At 38.4% G+C, this 27,791-nt stretch overlaps 1 protein-coding gene and 1 pseudogene across 3 annotated transcripts; one reads left to right on the top strand and one right to left on the bottom strand.

Moving 5' to 3' along the window:
* Positions 1-51: 51 nt before the first annotated feature.
* On the bottom strand, positions 52-26,998 carry LOC138169450 (glutathione S-transferase omega-1-like). 3 transcript variants are annotated; one of them, XR_011170356.1, is made up of 9 exons: positions 26,842-26,998; positions 26,482-26,590; positions 25,326-25,548; positions 14,707-14,808; positions 5,916-5,955; positions 5,077-5,120; positions 3,803-3,963; positions 2,745-2,835; positions 1,692-1,743 (listed from the first exon to the last, which is right to left on the bottom strand). XR_011170356.1 is itself a non-coding variant. In XM_069098901.1 (6 exons), the coding sequence occupies exons 1-6, from the start codon at positions 26,873-26,875 to the stop codon at positions 221-223; spliced, it is 729 nt and encodes a 242-aa protein (XP_068955002.1). In that variant the 5' UTR covers positions 26,876-26,997; the 3' UTR covers positions 52-220. The 3 variants fall into 3 exon arrangements, 1 of the variants encoding a protein (XP_068955002.1); XR_011170357.1 differs by lacking the exons at positions 3,803-3,963; positions 5,077-5,120 and adding an exon at positions 143-374 and having other exon boundaries at positions 1,637-1,743; positions 26,842-26,997; XM_069098901.1 differs by lacking the exons at positions 2,745-2,835; positions 3,803-3,963; positions 5,077-5,120; positions 5,916-5,955 and adding an exon at positions 52-374 and having other exon boundaries at positions 1,637-1,743; positions 26,842-26,997.
* LOC138169451 (peptidyl-tRNA hydrolase 2, mitochondrial-like) lies at positions 22,430-22,979 on the top strand (annotated as a pseudogene).
* Positions 26,999-27,791: the final 793 nt, after the last annotated feature.

The raw sequence follows: 27,791 nt of genomic DNA, 5'->3' as shown, positions 1-27,791 counted from the left end.
GGAAGCTTTTCAACACAAAAGATAGAGACTGGTGAATACGGAAAAAATAAATTGTTTTCTTACATTTAGGACATTTAAAGATTTTTATTGAGAGCTTCTTAGAAAATAAGGATCTTCAGCCCTTAGACAAGCTCAAACAATATTATTTTGTTGTAAGGATATGCTGGAAATACCAATGGTGAAGGAACAGATTCTATAGGTGGCGTTCCAACACATCACCTCACAGCCCATAGTCAAAGGAATCAGGATTATTCTGAAAGTAGAGATCAAAGAAGCCATTATATGTCTTCACATCAGTTTGGACAGCTTCAATCGTGGGGTCCTTCTTCATGGTGGCGACCCACTGCTTGAGAGTAGGGGTTTGGTCCACGCAGCTGTGCAAGAGAAACAGAAGCATCAACAGAAAAAACAGGGAGGTGCCAGGAAATATTAATATCTATTAATGCGTCCATTATGCAGTTTTATTGTTCTTCTTCCAATTCACCTCTACAGAAGAACCTAGCTTTAGCTTCAAAGGATGTGAGGCACTTTTTTTTTTAATTTAAGAAACAGGCATTAAAACAACCACATAGATACCTAATCCTTCTACTTCAAAGAAGGCTAATGCTGAGGGGGGCATCAAAAGATTAAAATCGGCTGGTATTCTGTGCCCCAAGGAAAAGCTGCTACACTGCAGAAGCTTCACTAGATTTCCCAAGCTCCATGGATTAAAAAGGAAAGATTCTCCAGGAATCAAATGAGTTTTTCCTCAGTTATTCACCTGCCTAAATAAATAAACTGGGTACTCTGGCATTGCTCTAAGGGTGCTCACTTCCTACTAACCACTCTTTACCATGACCTTCCACACCTCTCCTGCGCTTGCTAGTTAAGATATTTCTTACACATTAAAGAGTCTTGGGCATTGTGATATTTGAATAAAATATACAGTAGCCTATATTTTACTAGGTAACCTCTATGAGACTAGACAGGAAGAAAAAAACCAGATGGCTGCCAAAGTGTGCTATGGCTTTCAGACTACATTAGGTAATCAGGGCCAAGTCAGTATTGTATGAAAAAACCCCAAACCTTAGAATTGGAGAGCAATCAAAAGGTAATTGGACATGTAGCCCTACAAGAACACATTCAAGGGAGTAAAGCAGAAAGCTGGGTAGAGTTTGGCCCTTGGTAAGTGGCAGAACAATTCATTTATATTTAATACAACAGTATCTTATTTTAAAAATTGGTTCTTATGCATACATGAATAGACAATTGAAGAGACGAGAGCCTTGATAAAAGAATGACAAATTGTTATTTGTATCACAGTATTTTATGGTAAATAGTTTTGAAATTATATTAAATTTTGTTTTAAAAGTTTGTTATAAAGTTGTTTCCAAAAAAAAAAAATAGAAGATGACTATCATAGCCCACAAAAATCTAAAGAATAAATAAGTAAACCGGCCCTGAATTTAGGAGGACCTGAGTTCAAATCTGGCCTCAAACACTTAACATAAAAACTAGCTGTGTGACCTTGGGCAAGTCACTTAACCCCAGTTGCCCTCTAAAAAGCAAAAAGAATAAATAAGTAATACACTATTCCAACAATAATTATGCTATATTTATCAAGAAGTGTACCACAAAAAGCAGTCAGATATCTTACTCAGCTATCGAATATGGTTCCAAACGTTCAAACCAGGGCCAGATGAGATAATCAATCATAGATATAGAGTTTCCACCAAAGAAAGTGGTCTTCCGCCGGGTAAGAATCTGAAAAATTGGACAGAACAAAATTTAAGTTTTTTTTAATGTACCTATTATGACACCTATAAGATAGCAGAAGAATTGATTGGTCCACTCCTCCCAGGCTGCTTTCAGTTCTATGTACTTACATGCTGCTCTCTCTCTGTGCCTAATCTGAGCAATTTAAATGGACAGGACAAGCTCTTGATAAGCAGGTACCAAACTGAGGGGACAGTTTAAATCATAGTAAAAAATATCAAGAGTTTTAAGAAGCTAATAGCTTGGGCGGCTAGGTGGCACAGTGATTAGAGCCCTGGCCCTGATGTCAGGAGGACCTGAGTTCAAATCCAGCCCCAGACACTTAACACTTTACTAGCCATGTGACCTTGGGCAAGTCACTTAACCCCAACTGCCCTCCAAAAAAAAAAAAAGAAGCTAAGAGCTAGGCTAATATTGAATTTGATTTGGCTGCATCACCAAAGACAGCCTCATTGAACTACAAGAGTGACCTATAAACTATAGCCTATACTCTCCACTTTGACCATGTAAACCATAAAAATGAACCGGTTTTTAGAGAATTAAGGAGAAGCACCTGAGACTCCTCCAACAGAGTCCAAGGATGCATTTGGCTAAGCAAACCAGGATGGGTGAAAAGCTCTAGCCAGCATAGCCCCAAGCCCAGCAGGATGGTCTCAGCTCAGGGTAAAAGGGGCCCTAGGCAAAGACAAGCCCAGAGACACTGTGAAGCCCCATGAAAGGAGCCCAGAGACCAAGACTAGGGGGAAAGGCATCTGGCAGAGACTAATTCAGGTAGCAGCTCTGGGGCCCCCAGCAAAACCCAACTCTATAGGAGCCAGAGTCCCTGGAAGAAGGAGCCTAGTCTTGGCCAACACACGCAGGACCAGGCAGGGTCTGCCCCAGGCCATTCAGGAGTGCAGCAGCAGTGCGTTACCCAAGCATAAGCCCCCAACCTAGAAGTTGCTGAAATAAGCAAACCAAGGAAAATACCAAATACTACAAGGAAATACCTTGCACTAAGAGCGGCAAAGAAGGCAAATCCTGAAAAATAGAGCAACCCCACAAGTGGAGAGAATCTGGCCACAAGAACTACAAACGTACCTGAAAAAAATGAAACAACAGATACAAAATAGAAGAGCCAGGGAGGAAATGTGGCAAATAGAACTGATACTTTAGAACAGATAGTGGAAAACCTCACCCCAAAATCGAATGCAATGAATATTAGAATAGGGCCAAAGAGAAAATAACTCTAAGACAATAAGAACTATTAAAACAAAATCAAAAGATCAAAAAACAGAAGAAAAATATAAGAAATGTAATAACAAAAACCTAGAAAACGGGTCAGGAAAAGATGATCTAAAAATTATGAGACTATCTAAAAAAAGCCTGAATACCTATTTCAAGACATTATAAATGAAGACTTTCCAGAACTTTTAGAACTAGAGGGGCAAGTAAAAATATAATTTATACCAGTTATCTCCTGAAAGAAACTTCAAAATAAAAATTTCAGGAAAATTACAGCCAAAATCTAGAGCTTACAAGTAAGAGAAAAAAGACTGCAAGCAGTCAAAAAGCTGTTGTTGTTTGTCCTTCGTTCTCAAAGATGACCATGACATCAGGAAGGTAATGTCATGACTTGCAAGGGAATTATATTTAAGTGAAGGAGAGCTGTGCAAAGTCACCAGCATCACTTTCTCTCTGGAGCCATCTGGGTCCGGTAGTAATATATATATATATCAGGACAACTGGAGATGGCCCCGGATGCAGTGGAAGGCCTTGGCCTTTTAAATCTAAGGTCTTTATGAGTTCTCACTGTCAAAAAGAGTTCAAGGTAGGATCACATAAGATGTGTCACCATAAAGAAGAGAATCTGGAATATAACATTCCAAAATGCAAAAGATAAGAGCTTACAAAATATAAAAAACAAAGTATAATCTTACAGGGAGAAAAAATAGACCATTAAGGAAATAGAGGATTTCTAAACATTCCTGATGAAACAGCCAGAATTGAATAGATATTGTGAAATGGAAATGTAGGAGCAAAGAGAAACATGGAAAAATATACATACTTGTTTAAATGGAAGGGTGTATGTGGGGATGAATTGTTGATATGCTAATGGTGGAGTAGTGAGAAGTTAAGAAACAAATGCATTCTCCCAGTCCTAATAACTTTTAAGGGCCAATATGAGAGATGGCCTGTGGGTGGTTTTGTTTTGTTTTTTGATGGCCTCTGTAAAAGACAAAAATAGGAGGGACAGAAGATTATACTGGGAAAGGAGGAAAAAGGAGAAAGAAATCATTATCATATAATATACACACATAAGATGAAAAGTATTTAGTCATGGTGGAAGGATCAAGGAGAGAAGAATGTCAAGGTGGGGATTAGAAGGATAGGAAGAATAAAAACCAGGAATTAGGGGCCAGACAGTGGGTAGTGCAGACAGAGGTGCAACACAGAAGAAATAGTTCATTTTCATTTACAGATCACGAAGTCTTTCTCTTTCACTATCTTTTTTATTTATAAAGTGGAAAGCTGGAACAGAGAAAGGAAAAAGTACAAGAACAAAGGAGAGAGTGCTGGAAATACACAATTAACAATCATGATCATGAACATGAATGGGATGAACTCCCCCATAAAAGGGAATATAGTAACAGTATGGATTAGAAAACACAATCTAACAATATGCTGTTTATGACAACATATGAATGTTTATAACAATACATTCTGTGTACAGATGTATAATATATTCTATTGTATATAGAAGGACTGACATGACTATTTATAGAGAAAAGTAACTTCAAAAGACTCAAGAAATCTAAATAATGCAATGATAAACCATGAATCTAGAAGACTGAAAAATACAGAACGAGAAACATGCATTTTAGATATGGCCAAAGTGGAAAATTGTTTTTGCTGGACTATGCTTTAAAATTGTTCAACTGAGGGAAGCAGTGAAAGGGAGAGATAATAAATGCTTGTAAAAATTTTTTTAAAGAAGTTTATGGGCTAATTTTATAGGCAAGTCAGACCAGAAGGGACAAGAAATTCTGAAGAAAGCAATATAATAATTCTGATGAGGAAGAAAAGTTGTACAGGGAACTACTCTACCAACTATATCTTAACAAGACATGTATAAAAGATAGCAGCAATAACAGGTAATGGAAAATGGACATAGAGCATGACAAAACCTTTTTTAGTGTGAAGAATGTTAAAGCTTTAGATCAACTGAGGTTAGCAAGAAGAGATAAAGGCAATAAAAGGGAATTATTTTAAAGTACATGAAAGAGAGCCCCATCTTGGGATGGATGGAATGATAAAAGAAATAAAACAAAGCTGCTCAACTCTTATTTTGCTTGTTTTCTCTATCAAAAAGAATACTCTTTGACCTGGAAAAGAGAGAATAAAAATGAATAATGTAGAATTAATATTCAAGATAAATGTGGAGAGAGAACATCTAGCTATTCTTGATAAGTTTAAGTCAAAAGGCCCAGATGAACTCTATAATGGGGCACTTTTTCTTTCCACAATATTGGAAAAGGCAAACATTTACCAGTTTTTAAAAAAGAATGGAGTCTGCAGACTACAGTTCAATAAGTTTGATTTAAATTCCTGGCAAATCTGGAATGGATAATGAAAAAGATAGTGAGTGAACATATGGAAGAGGAAGCCATGCTCATAAAAGGCAAGCAGAACTTCACAAAGCACACACCACTCAAGTATAATCTCATTTTTTGACAGAATATTATAGTTACAGTCTACCTGAATTTAACAAAGTATCTGACAAAATCTTTTATGCTGTTTCTGCAGGTGAGATGGAAAGATGTGGGCTAGATTAATAGCAAACTTAGGTATATTTAGAACTGGTTGTATGACCAGATACAAAAAGCAGCCACAAATGGCTCCATACATTACTGGGGAATGGAGAGGGAGGGAGAAGGAAAGAGTGAGTTCTGAACCTAGACCTTATACTGAATTCCCAAAAGAAGTTGACTGTAAAATGAATCATGTTTACAAGCTCTGCCAGAACTTGCTATTTATAAAGGAATCCTCTGAGAAATTCATTGGTAAAGTGAAAATGTATTTTGTAAAATGAAAGACAATGTGGTATAATGGAAAAAGGATACTGGACTTTTTGCAATTAGGAGACCTCAGCTTCTATCCCAGTTCCAATAGGTACTCACTGTGCAACAGGTAAGTCACTGGATGTCTTAGAATATTTATCTATAAAATGGATAAAGAGAAGTCATCAGGTTTAGATGCTGGTTAGTTATCCTAGTTCCAATGACCATCAAAATATCGATAGAAACCACATTTAAATCTCTGTTACACCAATACCTCAGTGCAAGACCCTCAAATTAGGCTGTGGACAACTACTAGGTTAGTTAACAACTGATAATCATGCTATGGAGTTAACTAATCTTTCTGCTGAGAAGTCTGATTAATACAAGGCAGCATGTCATAGTGGACAATGATGAAACTGGAGGCTGGATGACCTATGTTCAAATCCTGCCTTGGACACTTACTAGCTATGTAAACCTGAGCAAGTCACTGAATCTGTCTGTCTCCTCATCTGTAAAGTGAGGGCATTTGATTCAATGATCACTAAGATTCTTTCCAGCTTTAAACCTGTGATCCTACGAATAAGAAATTCTATGGTTTTCGGCCCAAATTCTTCCCATTAAAAACACAAATTGCTTAACTTGCTCTGTTTGTTGAATAAATAATAGATAAAACAGGTTAAATGTCCTTTGATACAAAGGCACCATAAATCATCTATCCATGCCAGAATCATGTAAAAGATGGGCATCTGGGATTTTAAATAGTTAATCTGACCTAGGGTCTACTTGTTAAGAGCACAAATGAAGACACCTCTCCTCCCTTTCATTTAAACTCCTAGTGAAAGCCATTTACAGTAAATGCCTCTTCTTCCTCTCCTCTGAACAAACTGCTCTATCCAGACTTACTAATGATCTCTTTAACTGCCAAGGCAAATGGACTTTTTCCAATCTTCACCCTTCTTGCCCTCTTTATAGCTTTGCCACTGCTGAAAATCCTCTTCTACATTCTCCTCTTTCCTCTCCAGATTTTCATGACTTTTCTCTCCTGATTCTTCTCCTACCTCTCTGACCACTCCTTCTCAGTCTCCTTTGTCAGATCTTCAACTAGGTCACACGCACAGCAGGTGCCCCCCACAAGGGTCTGTCCTGAGTCTTCTCTTTTGTTTTCTGTACTTTCTCAATCAGTGATCTCACCAGCTCCCATGAGTTCAATGGTCACCTCTAAGCTGATGATCCCTAGATCTCTTTAACCTCTCCCCTGACCTCCAAGCATGTCATGCCAGTAACTACCTACTGGACATCCTGAACTGTATCTGAACTGGAATCTCAAACTCAAGATGTCCAAAACAGAACTCATGGTCTTTCTTCCAAAATCCTCCCTTCTTCTAAACTTTCCTATTGTTGTCAAGGGCACCACCATCCTCCAAGTCATCCAGGCTTACAATGTGATACTCAACTCCTTACTTGGACTTACCCCATACACCCAATTTGTTACCAAGTCTTGCTTTTTCTATCACAATAGCTCTCATATATGTTTCCCTCTCTCCTCTGAAACAGCCACCACTCTTACCTAGGTTACTCCCCTGGACTCCTGCAATAATCTTCTCATTGGTTTTCCTGCCTCAAGTCTGTCCCCAATCCAGACCATCCTCCACTCAGCCAGCAAGGTGATCTTCTTAAAGCTTAGGTCTGACCTCATACACCCTTGTCAGTTAACTGGAGTGCTCTCCATCATTACGTGTAAAATCTCGCTTAGCTTTTCACACCACTCCACTCTTCTTATCCTGTGTTCCTCTCCATATATGCTATGATCAGGGACGCCAGCCTTCTTACTGCTCCTCACGTGTGACACTCTATCTCCTGACCCCACACTTCTCCACTGACTGTCCCTGATGCCTGTGATGCTGTGCGTCCTCACCTCCACCTCCTGGCTTCCCTAAAGGCTCAGCTCAAATCCCACCTCCTGGAAAAGGTCTTTCCCAGTCACCTCCAGTGCATTCACTCTGATAATATTTACAATTTACACTGTGTATATACATATGTGTGTATAATATATAGAGAATCCTATACACATGGTACACATGTATGCTGTATATGTATACATATATGATCCTATATATGAGATACATTCATGCACATATACATATACACACATATGTACACACAATAATCACCTGAAGTGAAGGAAAAATACTAATTCCCCAAACCTATAAGGTAAAATCCTACAGCCACACCTTACCCTTGAAAATATAATAAATAAAAACAAATAAATAGGTAAATAAAGTACTTTTTCACTATCTTTCAACAGTTGTAGGAAGAAAGGACCTAAAGGCTCTTTAAAAGAATGTGTATCAGAAAGTACATATGGATTTAAGATGGTTGCTATAGAAATTACTGCAGGCAGACTATAACCAGCTGAGTGGCTGTATAGCAAAGAGCAGAAAAAAGGATGTCTACTCAAAAAGAAGAGAACAAAGTCTGGCAAGAAAACTGATAAGGCAAAAATTCTTGGAAAAGCTTCTTCATACCCACCTAGCTGTGATTATTTTAGAGGAGGATAAGCCCCTTACATGACTGTTTCTTCCTGCTTCGCCATGAAGAAGCCAAAGTGAAGAGAGTCAATGAGATGACTGGGACTGCTGGGAAGACCACCAGTGGCCTCCCTCCTTTGAGTCTGCCTTACTGTCTGAAGCAGATCAAATAAACTATCTGTGGGCATAAGAAGAGGTGAGTCTAAATGGTAAGACAGTTATATTACAAAAGGAGGGAACCTAGACTGACTTAGGGAGCAGCAGATTCCTATCTCCCATCCATTCCACACTGACTCCAGGGCATCCATAGAATGGGATTCTTCTGTCTTGGACCGTGAAAATGGTTTTTCTTTTTCTTTTCTCTCTCATCCAATGGAATAATTTAATTCAAGTGAAATGTACTTCCATTCCATTATTAAATGTCTATTATACATACAGAACAAAGTTAGGGGGAGGGGGAAGAAAGGATTATAACTTTCAGTTATGATACCTGTTCTCAGAGAGCTTAGAGTCTAGTAAAGAGCTGAGACACAGACAGCTATAATATACCATACTGTATGTGTAATAACTGCACTAGAAAGCTATAAAATAATGTGCTACATAATGTTAGGTTGAGGGAAGGGTTGTTACTAAATAGAATCAGGGGATATATACTTCACAAAGTTTTGAGGAAAGTGTTTGGAAAACCTTAAAGAGTTAAAGAGGTCAGTATTGCTACATTATTTAATCATCAGCCCCTTCGCTGTTAGAACAAGTGATAGGAAGTGTGGGGTGGGAGGAATTAGAAGTTAGAAACTAAGGAGCTTATTTGGAATTAGAAACCTATCTTTATTTCTAGTCCTCAGGGGAACTGAGGTTCCTATTTCTTAATCCCAGCCTGGTTAAATCTTACAGGTTTGAAAGGATTAGCACAATGTTTGATTTAACAACAAAGGATGTGGTGAATCAGGCAAGGGGCTGGAAGTCAAAACACTTCTAGGGTCAGACAATCCACTTAAGCTTTCTGCCACCCAGACCCCCCCACACAGCTATTATCTGTGGTTAAAGGTAACAAGATAATTGCAGTGAAGCAGGTGGAACTGAAAAGAAAGTACAGGACAAAGTGAGGTAGCACACCCTTCACATCATCCATCCTTCTGTATGTGTGCTGCTAAGGGGCCCCTTTATCAAGAGCTTCCATTCAGCAGGCACCAGCCACTGTAAAGCAGATACAGAACTAATGGAGTTAAGGGCTCCCCCTTGTGGACAGCAGAGGTGAGAAGCAAACAAAATCACAAAGAGAAAAGGATCCTTTGAGATTATCCAAGGACTTCACTTTACAGTTAAGGAAACTGAGACCCAGATGGGTTAAATGACTTGCCTGAGGTTACACAGGTAGTAAGTTATATCAGCACTGTGACTCGTACATAGTAATAAATGCTAGATGGTTGATTTTAGCTGTTCTTTTCCTGCACAATAAACAAAAGCATATCTTATCAAAAGCCCCTAGATCTACCAATGGATCCATTAAGAAGCACTTTTAAAGCACCTATTCTGTGCCAGGGACTATACTACATGGTGAGGATACAATTACAAGTAATGAAATGACCTTAACTCTCAAAAGAGCTTACATTCTAATGGGCAGGGACACAGTACATATGTAAGCATACACAAAGAAAAAAACTTCAAGGTCATTAGGGAGGGGAGCATTTGCAGTTGGGGGAAATCGGGAAAGGCTTCATAAAGAAGACAGTATTGTATTTAAGCTGCTTCCTAAAGTGATTCTGGGGGGTAGAGGTGAGGAGGAAGTAGATTCCAGACATGGAGGCTGGCTGATGCAAAGTCCCAGAGACAGGAATGAGCTACGAAGAACACAGAGGAAGTCAATCTCGATGGATCAAGGACTGCAGACATACAGATGGAAGGATAGGTTGTAGAAAGGTTGCAAAGGGTTTTAAAAGTGAACAGAGGAGTTTATCTTTTATCCTAGAAGCAATAGGAAGCTACTGGAATTCACTGAATAGGAGAGGTCAGATCTTCATCTAAGGACAATCACTTTGGCAACTGTACAGAGGATGGGTTGGTGAGTTAAGCCTGGAGGTGGGAAGAGAGATGCTGAAGAGGCAGAAATGACAAGATTTGGTGATTGCATATTTGGGGTGGTAATAAGGAATCAAGGATAAAACTGAGGTTATGAACCTGGGAAACTAGAAGGATGATAGTGTCTTTGAGAGAAAGGAAAGTTTGGAAGAGGGGAGAGAGACGAGTTCTGTTTTTTGGACATGTGGAGTTTGAAATGTCCACAGGACATCTGAATTGAAATGTCTCACTGGCACATGGTGATAAGGGACTGAAAGTCAAGAGAGAGACTGGGGCTGGATAGAGAGATCTGTAAGTCATCTGCACAGAGATAGTAACTAAACCCATCTAGGTTTGGAAGGAACCTCAGAAGCCACCTAACCTAACTCCTTCATTTTATGGATGAGGAAAATGAGGCCCAGTGAGTAAGCATCAGAAGCAGGATTTGAACTCAGATCTCCTGACTTCATAATCACTGCTCTTTCTAAGGTGAAAAATTTTGAAAGTGGAATTCAGGGAAGAAGCAAAAGATTCTACTTCAGTCAACCATTTCTCCAACTTTTACAGCTGCCTCTTGTCACCTTCATGTTCATCCTATGTGACAACTTCAAAGCCAGAAGCTTTTCTTCCCTAGGGGGTTGAAGAGCCTAGAAAATTCTGTGGGCACCAATTGGAATGAACTGAGTAGGAAATGTGGGTATACTTTAAATGTCAACTATTATAATTGTTGAAGAAGAAAAAAAAGCTTTGTCCCCTAAGAGGTAAATTCTTATTAAAAGCATAAAGTCCCCAAACAAGCACAAAACCAAAGGTTAATCAATGGACTACACAGCAGGACAAGGGACAGCTCCTTCTAGGTTCACAGGAGATGACTAAAATCAGAGCTAAAAAGCTGCATGCATTCTATGAAGTACAGGTAACTTTCATTCAGGCATGGCAGAAGTCAATGAGGAGTTAAAGACAATGATATAAAAATGAAGAGATACATTGAGTAAAGATAAGCTGTTCTTTAATAAGTGTCAAAAAATCTGATTTCAGGAACTGGATTATTAATTTCTGTAGGAGAATTCAAAGCTTTTCTAACAGTGCATTAAGATGGTATCATATTGGACTAGATTAAAACAAAATTTACTGGAAAGAAAAAGGAAGAATGAATCTAAAATGGGAGATGACTAATTTAACCTCAAGAAACAACATATTTCTAATGAGGCCGACCAAATCTGAATCCAACTGGAACAACATAAGTGTTCAGAATGATGGATGAGACAATGAATTCTAAGAGAAGTTACCATGCTTAAACACTGCTTATACTCTTGTTCTAATGACCACTAATGGGTCAATGGACAGAAATAACATTTAAGCCCATGTTATACTAATACCTAGGATTGCAGTTCTTACATCATGTTGGTGATAACTACTTAAGTCTAAGGTGGTTGACAATGGTTAATCTATGGTTCCATCAATTCCACCACAAGAAAAAGGAGTTAACTAATTTTTCTTCTTATATAGAGGCCTGACTGATAAAACTTTATGACTTTTAATACCCATTCTATCACTGCTCAAGTCGCTTAATTTCTATTTGCTGAATCAATGAATGGACAACAGATAAAGTGGGTTAAGTTTTCTTTGGTATAATATTACCATAAAACATCTACGGATGCCAAGAATCATGTAAATGAAAATGATACCTAGGATTTTAAAGAGCTAACCTGACCCGGCTGTATTTGTTTAAAAAAAAAGAAGAGATTAAAACCAGGACTTGCCTAAGGGGAAAAAAAATATGAAGAAAAGAACACTGTATGGCAGTTGATGGTTCTCTGGGGGAAAGTGTGACTGACAAATTAGGGAGTATTACACCCTAGAAAAATGAGAGAATAAGTAGGTTTGGTGTAAGGCTTCAAATCAAATAATGGAAAAATAATCATTCCCATGGTTGTGAGATATAATTCATTTTTGGACCCCTACTCAAATTTTAATCAGTATTAATCAGTTCAGTGTGATTTTATAAGGGGTAATGATTATTGGAAATTATTTTGTTATTAAGTGACACATTCATCTAATAATATATATTTAGTCATTCACAGAATAATAGGTATAAGAATAAATATGTGCTAATCCCTATTTTACACAAATCATGTAGGAATAACTAGACAAAGGAAGGCCTCCATAATAGGCCTCATATTCACTAGCTCTTTAATAGCCATAAAGCTTACTTGTATAACCATGAGTGAGAATGCCAACAAAGATATTTCCACCTTGTTATGCTCAAATTCCATGACCATGCCAAGCATGGGTGGCATAGTACAGAAAGAGACTCTATTTGTTTCTGTCATCTATGTATGACTTGTATCAACTCCTCCTGCTCACTATGAGGAGGAACCCATCCATCAGCGGAGACATTCCATGCTTTATCCAACCCGTGACTATCGCCCTCCCCAGCTACTGGCATACCATTTCTAGTTGATGCACCATTTTTGGCCCTCAAAGCAAAGTCTATCAAACAATGGAGTTCTGTATTTTGTGTAGCCCTCATAGAGTGTTCAGGTATTGAATGTGGTATCAAACCCTTTAAAAAACAATGTCCTGGGGGCCAGGGGCATCTCAGACTATGAGGAAGGCCTGAGGTCTACTTCATTTACAGGGGGCCAGATCCCTTTAATAAAGTGCTATTGGCTTGGAGTTCTGCCTCAGTTTCTCTTTTTGTAGTTTGGGTGTTACTGTCCCTAATACAGTAAATAATTATCCAGTGTTAAGTAAGAAAGAACAGTGCCTGCAGAGAAGAGAGGCGGCCGGCCCTCTGTGCAATCTTAGATGAAGAAGTCACTTCTACTCTTAGGGCTTAAGTTTCCTGAACTGTAAAATGGCAAAGTTTTTTTCCCCTTTAAGACAGATCCAGCTCTAAGTTTATGATCCTATGAGAAGGATGGATCACGAATTCAATAATAGCCATCTAAGAGTTTGAAAAAGGAAGAATTCAATTGAAGTATTTACCTTATTTTTTCAAATGTGTGTATGCATGTGTATATGTTTGTATGTACATATGTGTATCATTTCTAATAGTACTGACCTAATACATGTACTTTTTAAATTAACTTTTTTGATTACTTGTGGGAAGGGCTGCTTTTTGGTTTTGATCAGACCTATGATTTTACTGGCACAGATAAGGCACTCCCTCTGCCAATGCAGATGGGCACCTGTCCTGCAAGATTAGTCTTAGGGAGCTGCTTGGAACCTGAGGGTCACAGAGCCAGTTCTGTGCCAGAGACTTGAACCCAGGTCTTCCTAACCTAAAGCAGCGCTTCTTATAATGTGGGTCAAGACCTCATGTGGAATCATGACTCAGTTTAAGAAGCCCTGAAAGAACAACTCTCACTCCACTACACCACAAGTGTCAAACTCTCCCCAGTGCAGCCCCAGTCAGATTAAAATGCAACTGGGAAATGTTTAACAAAATAAATAAAAACGCAATACAACATTGTGGTTTTCTCAGTCAATATGTGTCTTGGAGGAATCCATTTCTACTTAACTTTGACATCTGCACATTGCCTCTAAAATATTTTAAATGAAATTACTTGTTGGAGAAATAACATCTTAGCTTAATCTTTCACCTTGTTAGCCACAGAAGCTAGATAACATGGAGTAAGTGAAAACAAAAGGGAAGGGAAGGAAAAAAAATAGAACTCTTCTTAGTTGGAGACAACGTGGCTTACTGCCCACAACATTGAATTTGGAGTCCAGACCTGGACTTTTAGATTTTACCTACAATATTTACTAGCTGTGTTAGGTGGTTCATTTCAACTCTCTGAGCCTCAGTTTCCTCATATGCAAAATGTAGATATATGTACAGTACCTACCTCCCAAGGCTGTTGGGAAGCTCAAATGAGATCTTGTATGGAAAACACTTTGCAGAACTTAAAGCACCATATAAATGTCAGTTATTATTATTCACCTTTGAACACAGTCTAGTGCTGAAGCAAGGACCACCAGGCTCCACCCTTCCACAGTTTACTGGCCTCACTAGCAAAAGATTCTAACTGGTTAGTTAAGAAAAACTAAAGAGGGGCACAGGAATGAAGGGAGATAACTATGCTGGGCATGTTCCTGGTCCAGGGTTTTCAGACCAAGCACAGATTTGTCAGCCCAGATGCTGCAAGGGTCAACACATTGGTACAGAGAGAGGGAAGCAGTGGAATTCCTGGACTTAATAGGGTCTAACAAGCTACAATAGGCCTTGTGCAGGAAGGTGAAGAAAGGACTGAGGTGGCTACCTTGCATCCTTTATCACATGGTGACTCACATAGGTGAAGGCACTGAACATTCTTTACCTCCTCCATTTTGCTGAATTCCTTACGGAGTTCTGCCTTCTGAATGGTACAGTTTTCCCCAGTTCGTACTGCTACAAGAACAATCCTGGACAAAGCCGGTATCTAGAAAGAAAACAAATTCTTAACATATTAGTTTTGGATAATGATATTTTCTTTCTTCATCTAAAACAACAGTGGAGCCTTCTTAGTTCAGTATCTTAAGGAAGCTATTATTTGTTTATTTATTTATAACTAGGTAGCTGGGTAAGGTCAGTGTACAGAATGCTCGGCCTGGAATCAGGAAGACCTGAGTTCAAATTCAATCTCAGACACTTGTACTAGCTCTATGACTCCGGGCAAGTCACTTAACCTCTGTTGGCCCCACTTCCCTCATCTGTAAAATGGAGATAATAAGCACCTACCTCCAAGAGCTGTTGTGAAGATCAAATGAGATAATAACTGAAAAGCACATAGCATAGTATCTGGTACAGAGTAAGCGCTACATAAACGTTAGCTACTATCATTGTCAGTATGAGTAGTCCCTGAGTACTGAGTCCCTCCACTGACAAAAGGATGCAGCCCCTCCTCAGAAGCATAAAGAGACAGTCGTCACAATGTGTTGTGGCCAAAACATGTGATCCCCTGGTGGGCCCACTGTCTAATGACAGGCCTCCCATATGGGTTAGGCCAGTCCTGGTGTGACAGGGCGGATAGCACTGGGACCACACCCAGGCTCAGCAAGACTTGCCAGTTTGCTCTCTGAAGCAGGTAAACCTAGGGTCACCTCTCTGCTGGGACAAGACACTGGGGAAGATTTTTAGTGTTACTCTTGAACACTAAATTTGTGACATTACACTAATTTTGTAGGCTTTCCAATGTATTATTCATCCCTATGTTCCAGGAGACACAACCTTATTTGATGGGGGCGTGGCAAGGGGGGGTTAGACTTTTAAAAGGGTGTTTTACACAACCTCATACATAACTGAATTTCTTATAATCATAAGGAATATTGAGGCCCACTAGCTTTCTTTGTCATTAAACCAAGCAGTCAAATGCCTTGCTCTGTTTTCTCCCTTTTTCTCTCAGATCTCTCTCACAAGCCATGCAATCTTATCCTATTACCTCCTATAAGGAAATCCCCCACCCCTTGGGGCAGCTAGGTGGCTCAGTGAGTAAAGCACTGGTCCCAGAGTCAGGAGAACCTGAGTTTGGTTCTCAGACACTTAACACCCACGCAAAAAAACTAGCCCTGTAAACTTGGGCAAGTTACTTAACCCCAATTGCCCTCCAAAAAGACAAAAAAAAAAAAAGGAAATCCCCTACCCCAACCTCTATTTTCTAATAAAGGACAATTTCTCTCAGGGGTCCCTCCCAATCCTTAATATTTTTCCTCCTTTAAATAATTCTTGCAGCCATAACCCCCCCCCCCCCCCACTTAACAGCATTTCATTTTTTCCCAATTACATGTAAAGATTATTTTTAACATTCACTTTTGGATTATTTTGATCTCCAAATTTTCCTTCCTTCCTCCTCCCCAAGACAGCAAGCAATGTGATATAGATTATACAGGTACAATTTTATTAAATATATTTCCACATTAGTCATGTGAAAGAAGAATCGGAACAAAAGGGGAAAACCGCAAGAGATTAAAAACAAAAAAATGTAAAAATAGTAAGCTTTGATCTGCATTCGGACTCTATAATTCTTTCACTGGACAAGGATGGCATTTTGCATCATAAGTGTTTTGAATTTGGATCTTTGTATTACTACTTGTACTTGGATCACTGTATTGCTGAAAAGAACTAAGTCTATCATAGCTGATCACAGAATGTTGCTGCTATTATAAACAATGTTCTCCTGGTTCTGCTCATTTCACTGAGCATCAGTTCATAGAAGTCTTTCCAGGTCTTTCTGAAACCTGTCTGTTCATCATTTCTTATATAACAATAATTACATCCATATACCACAACTTGTTCAGTCATTCCCCAATTGCTGCACATCCCCTCAATTTTCAATTCTTTGCCACCACAAAAAAAGCTGCTATATTTTTGTACAAGTGAGTCCTTTTCCCTTTTTTATGATCTCTTTGGTATTGCTGGATCAAAGGGCATGCACAGTGTGATTGCCCTTTGGGAATAGTTCCAAATTATTGTCCAAAATAGTTGGACAGTTCACAATTCCACCAACAATGTATTAGTGTTCCAATTTTCCCACATCTTCTCTAATATTTATCATTTTCTTTTTCTGTCGCATTAGCCAATCTGATAGACTTGAGGTGGTACCTGAGTTGTTTTAATTTGCATTTCTCTAATCAATAGTGATTTAAAGCATTTGTCCATGTTATTATAGATAGTTTTGATTTCTTCATCTGAAAACTGCCTGTGTATATCCTTTGACCATTTATCAATTGGGGAATGACTTGTATTTTTATAAATTTGACTTAGTTCTCTATATATTTTAAAAATGAAGTCTATCAGAAACACTGGCTGCAAAAATTGTTTCCCACCTTTCTGCTTTCCTTTTAATCTTGGTTGAATTGATGTTGTTTGTGCAAAAACTTCTAATTTAGTGTAATCAAAATTATCCATTTTGCATTTCATAATATTCTTTCTCTCGGTCATACATTCTTCCATTCTCTATAGATGTGACAAATAAACTATTCCTTGCTCTCCTAATCTGCTTATAGCATCACCCTTTATGCCTAAATCATGTACCTATTTTGACCGTACCTTGGTATATGGTATGAGATGTTGGTCTATGACTAGTTCCTGCCATATTATTTTCCAGTTTTTGCAGGAATTTTTGTCAAATAGCGAGCTCTTATCCCATAAGCTGGAGTCTTTGGGTTTATCAAACAGTAGATTACTACAGGCATTTATTACTGTGTCTGTGTACCTAGCCTATTCCACCAATCTATTATTCTATTTCTTAGCCAGTATCAAATAATTTTGACTGCAACTTTATAAAATAGTTTTAGATCTGGTATAGCTAGGCCACCTTCCTTTGCTTCTTTTTTTCCCATTAATTCCCTTGATATTCTTGACCTTCCTGATGAATTTCTTATTTTTTCTAGCTCTATAAAATAATTTTTGGTAGTTTGATTAGTATGGCACTGAATAAGTAAAATAACTTAGGTAGAATCATCACTTACAAGACTACTAAATATTTTATATTGCCTACAGTTATTTTAAAGGAAATTTCTCTATCTTTTGCTGCTGGGACTTGTTGGTAATATATAGAAATGATGATGATTTATGTGGGTTTATTTTATATCCTGTAACTTTGCTAAAGTTATTATTTCAAGTAGTTTTTAGTTAATTCTCTAAGTATACCATGATATCATCTGCAAAGAGCAACAGTTTTGTTTCCTCACTACCTATTCTAATTCCTTCCATTTCTTTTTCTCTTACTGCTAATGCTAACATTTCTTTTTTTCTACTAATTTGTTTGTTTACTTTTAGTTTACAAGATTCAATTCCACAATTCCTTGAGTTTCACATTTTGTCTCCCTCCCTCCCCCCAAGGCAGCATACAGTCAAGTACAGGATCTGTAAATACTTTCACATTATACATTAGTTAGGTTATAAAGGCAGATTGTATCAGATGGAATGAAAAATGGTAAAGAGGACATAAAACCAAACAAGAAAAGGAAAAAGATCAGGTAGCTTGCTTTAGTCTGGATATAAACTCAGTTCTTTCTAGTTCTTTCTCTGGATGTAGACATTTCTCTCCATCATGAGTCTTTTGGGATTGACTTATATCACTGCATTGCTGAGAAGAGTCCAGTCTATCAAAGTTGGTCATCACACATACGTTGTGTCTGTAATTGTGTACAAATTTCTCCTGGTTCTACTCTTCTCACTCAGCATCAGTTCGTATAAGCCTCTCCAGGTAAATATGAAGTCCATTTGCTCCTCGTTTCTTATAGCACAATAGTATTCCATAACATGCATATACCACAACTTGTTCAGCCATTCTCCAATTGATGGGTACCCCTTTAGTTTCCAATTCTTTGCCACCACAAAAAGAGCTGCTATAAACACTTTTGTACATATGGGTCTTCCCCTCATATCTATGATCTCTTTGGGATATATAGGAGTGGTATTGCTGGGTCAAAGAATATGAAACTATTTATAGCCCTTTGGGCATAATTCCAGATTGCTCTCTAGAAAGGCTGGATCAGTTCACAACTCCACCAGCAATGTAATGCTAACATTTCTAGTACAATATCAAATAATAGTGGTGATAAGGATCATCCTTATTTCACCACTGATCTTACTGGGAAAGCTTCTAGCTTATCCCCATTTCATATAATGCTTACTGGTGGTTTTTAGATAGATACCACTTACCATTTTAAGAAAAACTCCATTTATTCCTATGCTATTTAATGTTTTTAATAGGAATGGGTGCTAAAAAGCTTTTCCTGAATTTACTGATAAGCAAGTGATTTCTGTTAGTTTTGTTATTGATATGGTCAAGTATGCTAATAGTTTCCAAATATTGAACCATCCTTTCATTCCTGGCATAAATCCACCCTGGTCATAGTGTACTATCCTGGTAATAAATTGCTGTAATCTCTTTGCTAATATTTTATTTAAAATTTTTGAATCTTCATTACAGAAGCTGGCCTACAATTTTCTTTCTGTTTTGGCTTAGGTATCAGCACCATATTTGTGTCATAAAAAGAATTTGGTAGTACTCCTTCTTTGCCTATTTTTCCAAATAGTTAATATAATATTGGAATTGTTCTTTCAATTTGGGTAGAACTCATGTGTAAATTCACCTGGCCCCGAAGATTATTTCTTAGGGAGTTCGTTGATGGCTTATTCAATTTCTTTTTCTAAAATGGGGCTATTTAAGCATTTTATTTTCTCTTTTGTTAATCTGGGCAATTTATATATATATATATTGTTTTAAGCAATTGGGGTTAAGTAACTTGCTCAAGGTTACACCGCCAGTTATTTCTGGGTGTGGTGCTGAGTGTCTGAGCCCGGGATTCGATCTCCAGGTCATCCCAACACTGGAGCCGGTGCTCTTACTCGCTGAGCCACCTGGCCGCCCCTGGCAATTTATATTTTTAAAGATATTTTGTAAATATTAGATTGTCGGATTGACTGGTATACAGTTGGGCAAAATAGCTCCTAATTATTGCTCTAATTTTCTCTTCATTAGTGGTGAATTCACCTTTTTCATTTTTGATACTGGCAATTTGGTTTTCTTCTTTTTTAAATCAAATTAACCAAAGGTTTATCTATCTTATTGTTGCTTTTTTTTTTTTTAAATAAGAGCTGGTTAGCTCTTAGTTTTATTTATTAGTCCAGTAGTTTTCTTACTTTAAATTTCATTAATCCTTCCTTTGCTTTTCAGGATTTCCAATTTGGTGTTTAATTATGGATTTTTAATTTGTTCCTTTTCTAGTTTTTTTCAGTTGCATGCCCAATTCACTGATCTCCTTTCTCTAGTTTATTTATGTAAGCATTTAGGGATATAAAATTTCTTCTAAGTACTGCTTTGGCTATATCTCATAACTTTTGGTATGTTGTCTCATTATTGTTATTCTTTTTGATGAAATCATTGATTGTTTCTATGATTTCTTGCTTGACCCACTCATTCTTTAGGATTATTTAGTTTTCAACTAATTTTTAATCTATTTTTCCAGAGCCCTCTATTACAATTTTTTTTTTGCAACATGATCTGAAAAGGATGCATTTAATATTTCTGCCTTTCTGCATTTGATTGTGAGGTCTTTATGTCCCAATACAAGGTCAAGTTTTGTGTAGGTGCCACGTATGGCTGAGAAAAAGTTATATTCCTTTCTATCCTCATTCAATTTCCTCCAGAAGTCTATCATATCTAACTCTTCTAAAATTCTATTAGCCTCCTTAATTTCTTTATTTTGTGGTTAGATTTATCTAGTTCTGGGAGAGGGAAGATTAGGTCCCCCATTAGTATAGTTTTGCTGTCTATTTCTTCCTGTAATGAACTTAACTTCTCCTTTAAGAATTTGGATGCTATACCATTTGCTGCATAAATAGCATTGATTATGCTACCATTTAACAAGATGTAGTTTCCTTCCTTATCTTCTTATTAGGTCTATATTTGCTTTGTCTGAGATCAGGATTGCTACCCTTGCTTTTTTTACTTCAGGTGAGACATATAACAGATTCTGTTCCAGTTTTTTAACTTTACTCCGTATATATCTCTCAAAAATGCTTCTTGTAAACAACATATTGTTAGGATTCTGGTTTTTAATCTACTCTGCTATCCTCTTCTGTTTTATTCAGTTTAGATTACTGTGTATTTCCTTCCAATTCCTTATGCATTTCTCTCTCCTTTTACCCTGTCCCTGCTCATCAATTTTGCTTCTGATCTCTGCCTCCCTCAATTTGCCCTCCCTTCTATCAGCCAGCCCTCTCCTTTTCCCTCCTACTTCTTTCCTCCCTTCTATCTACCCCTTCCCTCTTCTTTCCCCTTCTATTTCCCTATAGGGTAAGATAAACTTCTATGTCCAACTGCGTGTGTATATTATTCTTTCTTTGAACTAAATCTGATGAGTAAAGTTCAAACAATGTTCACCCCTCTCTATTCTTTACCTCCACTGTAACATCTTTTATGCTTCATGTGATATAATTTACCCTACTGCGCCTTCCCTTCCGTATTCTCCTAGTACAATCCTTTTTTTCACCCCCTTTTTTTATAATCACATCAAATTCAACTTATACCCATATACTCTATCTATATATACCCCCTTTAACTTCCCTAATAGAGATACAGTTCCCAAAAGTTAAAGTATCATCTTCTCATGTATGGATGGAAACAGCTTAACCTTATTGAATGTTATTTTCCCTGTTGACCTTTTTATGCTTCTCTTGAGTCTCATATTTGAAGACAGAATTTTCTATTCAGCTCTCATCCTTTCATCAGGAAAGTTTTTCTAAGTCTCCTATTTCATTGAATGTCAATCTTTTCCCCCAAAAGATTATGCTCAATTTTGTTGGATAGCTGATTCTTGGTTGTAATCCAAGCTCCTTGCCTTCCAAAGTATCATGTCCCAAGCCTTCCAATCCTTTAATGTAGAAACTACTAAATCCTGTGTAATCCTGTGTTTCCTTAATATCTAAATTGTTTCTTTCTAGTTGTTTGCAGTGTTTTCTTCTTGACCTGATAATTTGGCTATAATATTTATTGGAGTTTTCAATTTGGGATCTCTTTCAGGAGTTGGGCACTGGATCCTTTAACTTACTATTTTACCCTCTGGTTCTAGGATATCAATCAGGGCAGTTTTCCTCAATAATTTCTTGAAAGATGCTGTTGAGGCTCTTTTTGTGATCATGTTTTTCATGCCATTTAATAATTCTTAAATTATCTCTCCTGCATCTGTTTTCTAAACGGCTATATATTTTTTTTAATTAGTAGGCAAAGGAGAAAGAACCCAACCATAGGAAGCTACTATGAGAATAAGAGAAGATTGGGGTTTGTCTTTAGAGTATAATGAGAGAAAAAAAAAAAGCTCTCCTACCCCAATGAATAACATCAAATGGTCACTGACCCAAAAAGAATTCATAGAAGAACCTTAAAAAGACTTTAAAAATCAAATAAGAGAGATTGAGAGATTGACTTTTCTAGTCAACCAACTAGAAAACGAGATCCAGAATCTTAAGGAAGAAAACAACTCCTTGAAAAGTAGAATTGGGGGGAGAAGAGAGTGAGGGCCGCGCTAACGCTAAGGAAGCTTCAGATATTTTCCAAGCCTGTGAGTATGGACTTGGGTCACCCTGGCACACTCAGCCTGGCTGCTAGAGTTGCCTGTGGCATGTCTGGGCTGGGGCCTCCAAGTCCAATTTGGGGTGACCCCCAGATCCCCCTCAGTGAGTGGCTCAAACCCAGTAAATAAGAAAAGCCCAGAGGCTGAGACTGAAGCCAGCATCTTGGGAGAGAGTGGGGAGTTCAAGATGATTCTTGTCATCTGAAATGACTTGAAGATGGGGAAGGGAAAAGTGGCAGCTCAGTGTTCTCATGCTGCTGTTTCTGCCTACAAACAAGTACAAAGGAGAAATCCAGAGCTTCTGAAACAGTGGAAGTACTGTGGTCAGCCCAAACTGGTGATCAAAGCTCCTGATGAAGAGTCTCTGGATGAACTGTTTACTCATGCCAAAGTAGTAGGAGTAACTGTGAGCTTAATCCAAGATGCTGGGTGTACTCAGATAGAACCAGGCTCTCAGACTGTACTAGGAATTGGGCCAGGACCAGTAGATTTAATTGATAAAGTTACTGGCCATTTAAAACTTTATTGAGGGGCGGCCAGGTAGCACAGCAAGTAAGAGCACTGGCTCCAGTGTTGAGAAGACCTGGAGATCGAATCCCGGGCTCAGACACTTAGCACCCACCCAGAAACACCTGGCCATGTAACCTTGAGCAAGTTACTTAACCCCAATTGCTCAGGGGTGGCCAGGTGGCTCAGCGAGTAAGAGTACGGGCTCCAGTGTTGGGACGACCTGGAGATCGAATCCCGGGCTCAGACACTCAGCACCACACCCAGAAATAACTGGCATTGTAACCTTGAGCAAGTTACTTATCCCCGATTGCTTAAAAAAAAAAAAAAAACCTTATTGAGTTGAATTTTGTGTGGTGATGGGGTCCAAGTGTTCTTAGACTCAACCTCCATTTTGTTCTCACACAAAAGATAACTTGCCCTTTTTGCTCTTTTTTAACTTCGGTGTTCTTGGAATGATAATCAAGTTTGTTCTGGTTTGAAAAAAAAAAAAGAAAATTAGAATTGCGCAAGTGGAAGCCAGCAAAGTTAAAAGAGACCAAGAAATAACAAAACAAAATATAAAGAATGAAAAAATAAAAGAGAAAATGAAACATCTCATAAGAAAAAAGCAAGTGAGCTGGAGAACAGATCAAAAAGGGAAAACATAAGAATAATAAGACTACCTAAAAACTACAATCAAAAAAGAATCTTGATACAATAATACAAGAAATAATTAAAGAAAATTGTCCTGAAGTGTTAGAACAAGAGAGTAAAGAAGAAATAGAAAAAAATCTACTAATCACTATCTGAACGGAATCCTACAAGGAAAAGCAGCAGGAATATTGTAGCTAGATTTTGAAACCCCCAGTTCAAGGAGAAAATATTATGTGCAACAAGAAAAAAAAATTCAAATATGGCAGGGCCCCAATTAGAATTACACAAGTCCTACCTAGCAGCAGTTACACTAAGAGACCACAACCACAGTTGGAACAGTATGTACCAAAAAGCAAAAACGACTGTTTACAGTCAAAAACATCATACCCTGCAAAGCTAAGCCTAATTCTGAATTTTTTTCTAAATGGATATTCAATGAATTTCTAGACTTTCAGGATTTTGTTGCAAAAAGACCTGAAAGCAATAGAAAATTTAACATAAGATCCAAGAGAAATATAAGCTAAACATCAAAGAGTAATTACAAGACTGATTACTTTTTATTTAAGAAAGATTGGGATAGATTTGAGTATGATATGATACTAAAAAATAAATCATCTAGGAAAAGGTAAAAAGAGTAATTATCTTATACCAATGAGGTGCAAAAAGAGGAACTGACACAGAGGAATTAGATCAGGGAGGAGGGCTGGTAGTTCTGGAATCCTACTCTCATTGGGAATGGGTTGAAGAGAGAATAACACATATATATCTAGAAGAGTATAAGTCTTCTAAATTCAGAAAGAAATAAAAAGCTAAGAAGATGGAGGGGGGAGAGGATAAGGGAGGGATCTCTGGTGGGAGGTAGGTTAAGTAACAGGAGGGTAAGGTAGTGGGTAGAAGTAGAGGATCCAGGAAGGAAAGGAAATACACACAAACATAAAATAAACATGAGGAATAGAATTTTATTAGGGGAAAAAAGCAGGGGTAGTAATCATGATCTCTGAAAAAGTTAAAGCTAAGACAGATTTAATCAAAAGAGGAAAACAAGGGAAACTATACTCTATGTCAGCCATATTAATCAATATTGTTTCAGCTATTTAAAATAACCAGAGAGTATAAGGGTAGATAGAATATTGCTGTGGTATAGAAAACAATGAGTTGGTGCATTTAGGAAAATATAGAAAGACTTGGACCTCAGAGAAACAGAGGATAAACAAGTATAGTACAGTCTTACATAGATGCACATGAATGTATATATACTACATATATATATGACAGTATGATTATATATCTCATTTGTATATGTGTAAGAGTATGTATGCTTAAACGAATGTAATATACAGACATGTGTACAAATGTATGCATGTGTGTGTAAATGCATATATGTGTGTGTATATACACTGAGCCAGGAATATATCCTCCCTTAATTATAGTCTTCCTCGGGGAGTAGGAGAGAAAGGAGGGGAAAAAAGAACAAAATAAAAAGTATACAGCAGAGAACAAAAAAATTTAAAAGGAAGCAAAGAAAATGATGGATAGCTCTGAACACAATGTATAGTATTTATTATGTAGGCTTTCTTGAAATGGAAATTTATTGCTACAATATTTTGAATCCTCTTATGTTCTGCTGTGTACATGTCAGTGCTTTTTTTTCTTATTTTGTATTTAAGTTTAAAATAAATCAATTAAAAATGTAATTTCAAAAAAATAGAATGGGAGATTTTTTAAAAATTACCTTAGAAAATAACTCCAAAATCATCTTTTGTAAAGCTTTCTCATATGGATCTGCTGGAAGCAGCATTTTTCCAGGATAAGCTCCATCTAGGTACTCACAAATGATGAAAGAGTCATGAATCAGCTGACCCTTACTGTTCTCCAGAACTGGTACTACACCATAGGGGTGTTTCTTGTAGAACCATTCAGGCTTGCTTTTCAGGTTAATATTGATGACTTCATGCCTTGAAAGATATAAGGAAAAAAAATATGTCGAGTTATCATGTTGAATATTGATACATCACTGGTCTCACATTACCAACTGCCTATTGGTACATCTCTAAGTGGGAATCTCAAACTCAACATGTCCAAAACAGAATTATCTTCCCTTTCAAATCCTCCCTTCTTTTTGATTTCTCTTCTTAAGGAACCACCATGCTTCCAGTCCCCTAGATCTGCAACCTCAGTTCTCTTTGACTGTTTTCCTCCTTCACCTTTCATAACAAATAGTTCTAAACTTTGTCAGTTCTATCTCTATATTTAGCATATCTCCAGCCCAAACCCTTCTCTCCACTCCCCACAAGCACCAGCCTAGATCAAGGAGATCCTCATCACCTATACTACTGCAGTGGTTCCTTAATGTGTCTCCTTACATTTAGTCTTTACCCTTTTCCAATCCATCCTCCACACCGGTGCCAAACTGTATTGTTCTCATCGTGTCACTCCTTAGCATCTTTAATCAATTAACATCATAACTGGCACAAAATATGGGTGTGTTGAACGAATAAATTATTTAAGTGAGGGTTTAACCCCCTGGATATAAAGAAAAAAATATTAAATAAAATTGTCAAATGACTTAAGTTTGTGGTGGAAACATTTTGTAAAGAAAATAACAGTATTATAGGAAATTAAGCGCAGATCACATGCAAAGCATTAGGGAACATGCAAAAGGGAGATATGAGAATAAATAATGTCTTGGGTTCGACGTTCAAGGCATTTATAAGGTGGAAGGGAGGAATAAGAAGTGAAATGCAAGTCATGATACATATAATTAAAAGTGTCCGTTGATTGATTTGCAAACTGCTTCAAGAATAAGTTATCAGGTTTCTTTTATTTCAAGAACGCCCTCCGGCCAAAAGGAGCTCGCGACTCACGGCCCCTGCCAGGAGCTTGCTCACTTGATTCCTTTGGCCTTCAGGACGAGACGGGTTCTCTCCGAGAAGGGGCAGAATCTCATGCTGTACACCCGGATGACTCCCTGCGGCACGGGGCCCGGCTGAGGACTGCCTGCAAAAAGCCCCAGCATTCAGTGAGCGCCCCGGGCCGGGAGGAGCCCCTGCCCCGCGCCCGCCTCCCGCGGCCCAGGAAAGGATCCGAGAACGGCGAGGCCGCTTCTGGCTTCCGCTGGCAAGAGAAGGAGCAGAGGCCAAGCTGGCCCGGGATATCGCCCCCGGAGTCCCGGCGATGGAGGCCCAGGCGGAGCTGTGGCTTCTCGAGGCCCAACCCGCAGCCAGCCCGAGAAGCCCCCCGGAACTCACCTTTTCTCAGGCTGCGGAGCGACTCGCCAGACATTGCGTCTTCAGGTGCCTGCAGCCGCTTCTGAGGCCTGCTGCGGCTGCGCGGACCCGACGGACTACGCCTGGGGTTGGCCCCTCCCTTCTCCAGAATCTCCGGAGTTGCCTCGAGGGGAGGGGGAGAGGAGGCGGGCCTGGTAAAGAGCAGATCACACGGGGCACAAATGGCTGGAGTGTCTTTGCTCCGCGCCGCGGGTGAAGAGGGACACCTCGCTTCCCCCTCCCCTCTTAAGGCAGCAAAGTCCAGACTAAGGTTTGGCTAAAGGTCAAGCAGGCTGTGCATTACCCGCAGGTTACAGAAAGCGATCCAGCACGTGGGTGTTTGCCATACAGATCCTGCAGCCCCAGATTACCTGGTTTGGGTCGTCCTTTTCTAATCTTATTTATACAACTCTGAATAAGATCTTAAAATATCAAGGCAGTGCTTTTTCTTTCGTTCTCAGGAAAAATCGTTTGTCACTGAAAGTGACATTTATAATAGTACTTTAGAGCTTATCGGGATCAGTAATAAACACGTAGGGTGGCGTGCACATTATCCTCATGTATCCTATCAAAGGGGCCATGGTAGCTTCTCTTCAAGCTAGAAATGGCTTGAATCTTAGAATATTAAAAAAAAAAAATCTGTCTGGCAAACAAGCCAAACTCATTTAGTAAATTCCTTGGGAGCAGGGACTGATTTTTGCCTTTGTAATTCCTGGTGCCTAGAACGTAATATAGCAACTTAATAAATGTCCGAGTTGACCGAGGGAGTGAGTCCTAGCATAAAATTTACGTAGGTTTAGTTGGTTAACTGCGAAACAAACATATTGCCAACTCCAGTGCAAAGATTCCTGGGCTTTCCGGCTTCCTTTTCTACTTTTACATTTATTGAGATTTGCAAATGTTTATTCCTCAACAAGTTAGTAAACTTCTTC

The sequence above is a fragment of the Petaurus breviceps genome, unplaced genomic scaffold (assembly GCF_028583685.1).
Source record: "Petaurus breviceps papuanus isolate PSGF00001 unplaced genomic scaffold, PetGlider_PUasm1.0 37, whole genome shotgun sequence".
Lineage (NCBI taxonomy): Eukaryota > Metazoa > Chordata > Mammalia > Diprotodontia > Petauridae > Petaurus > Petaurus breviceps.
This window is presented reverse-complemented; position numbering and strand designations above follow the sequence as displayed.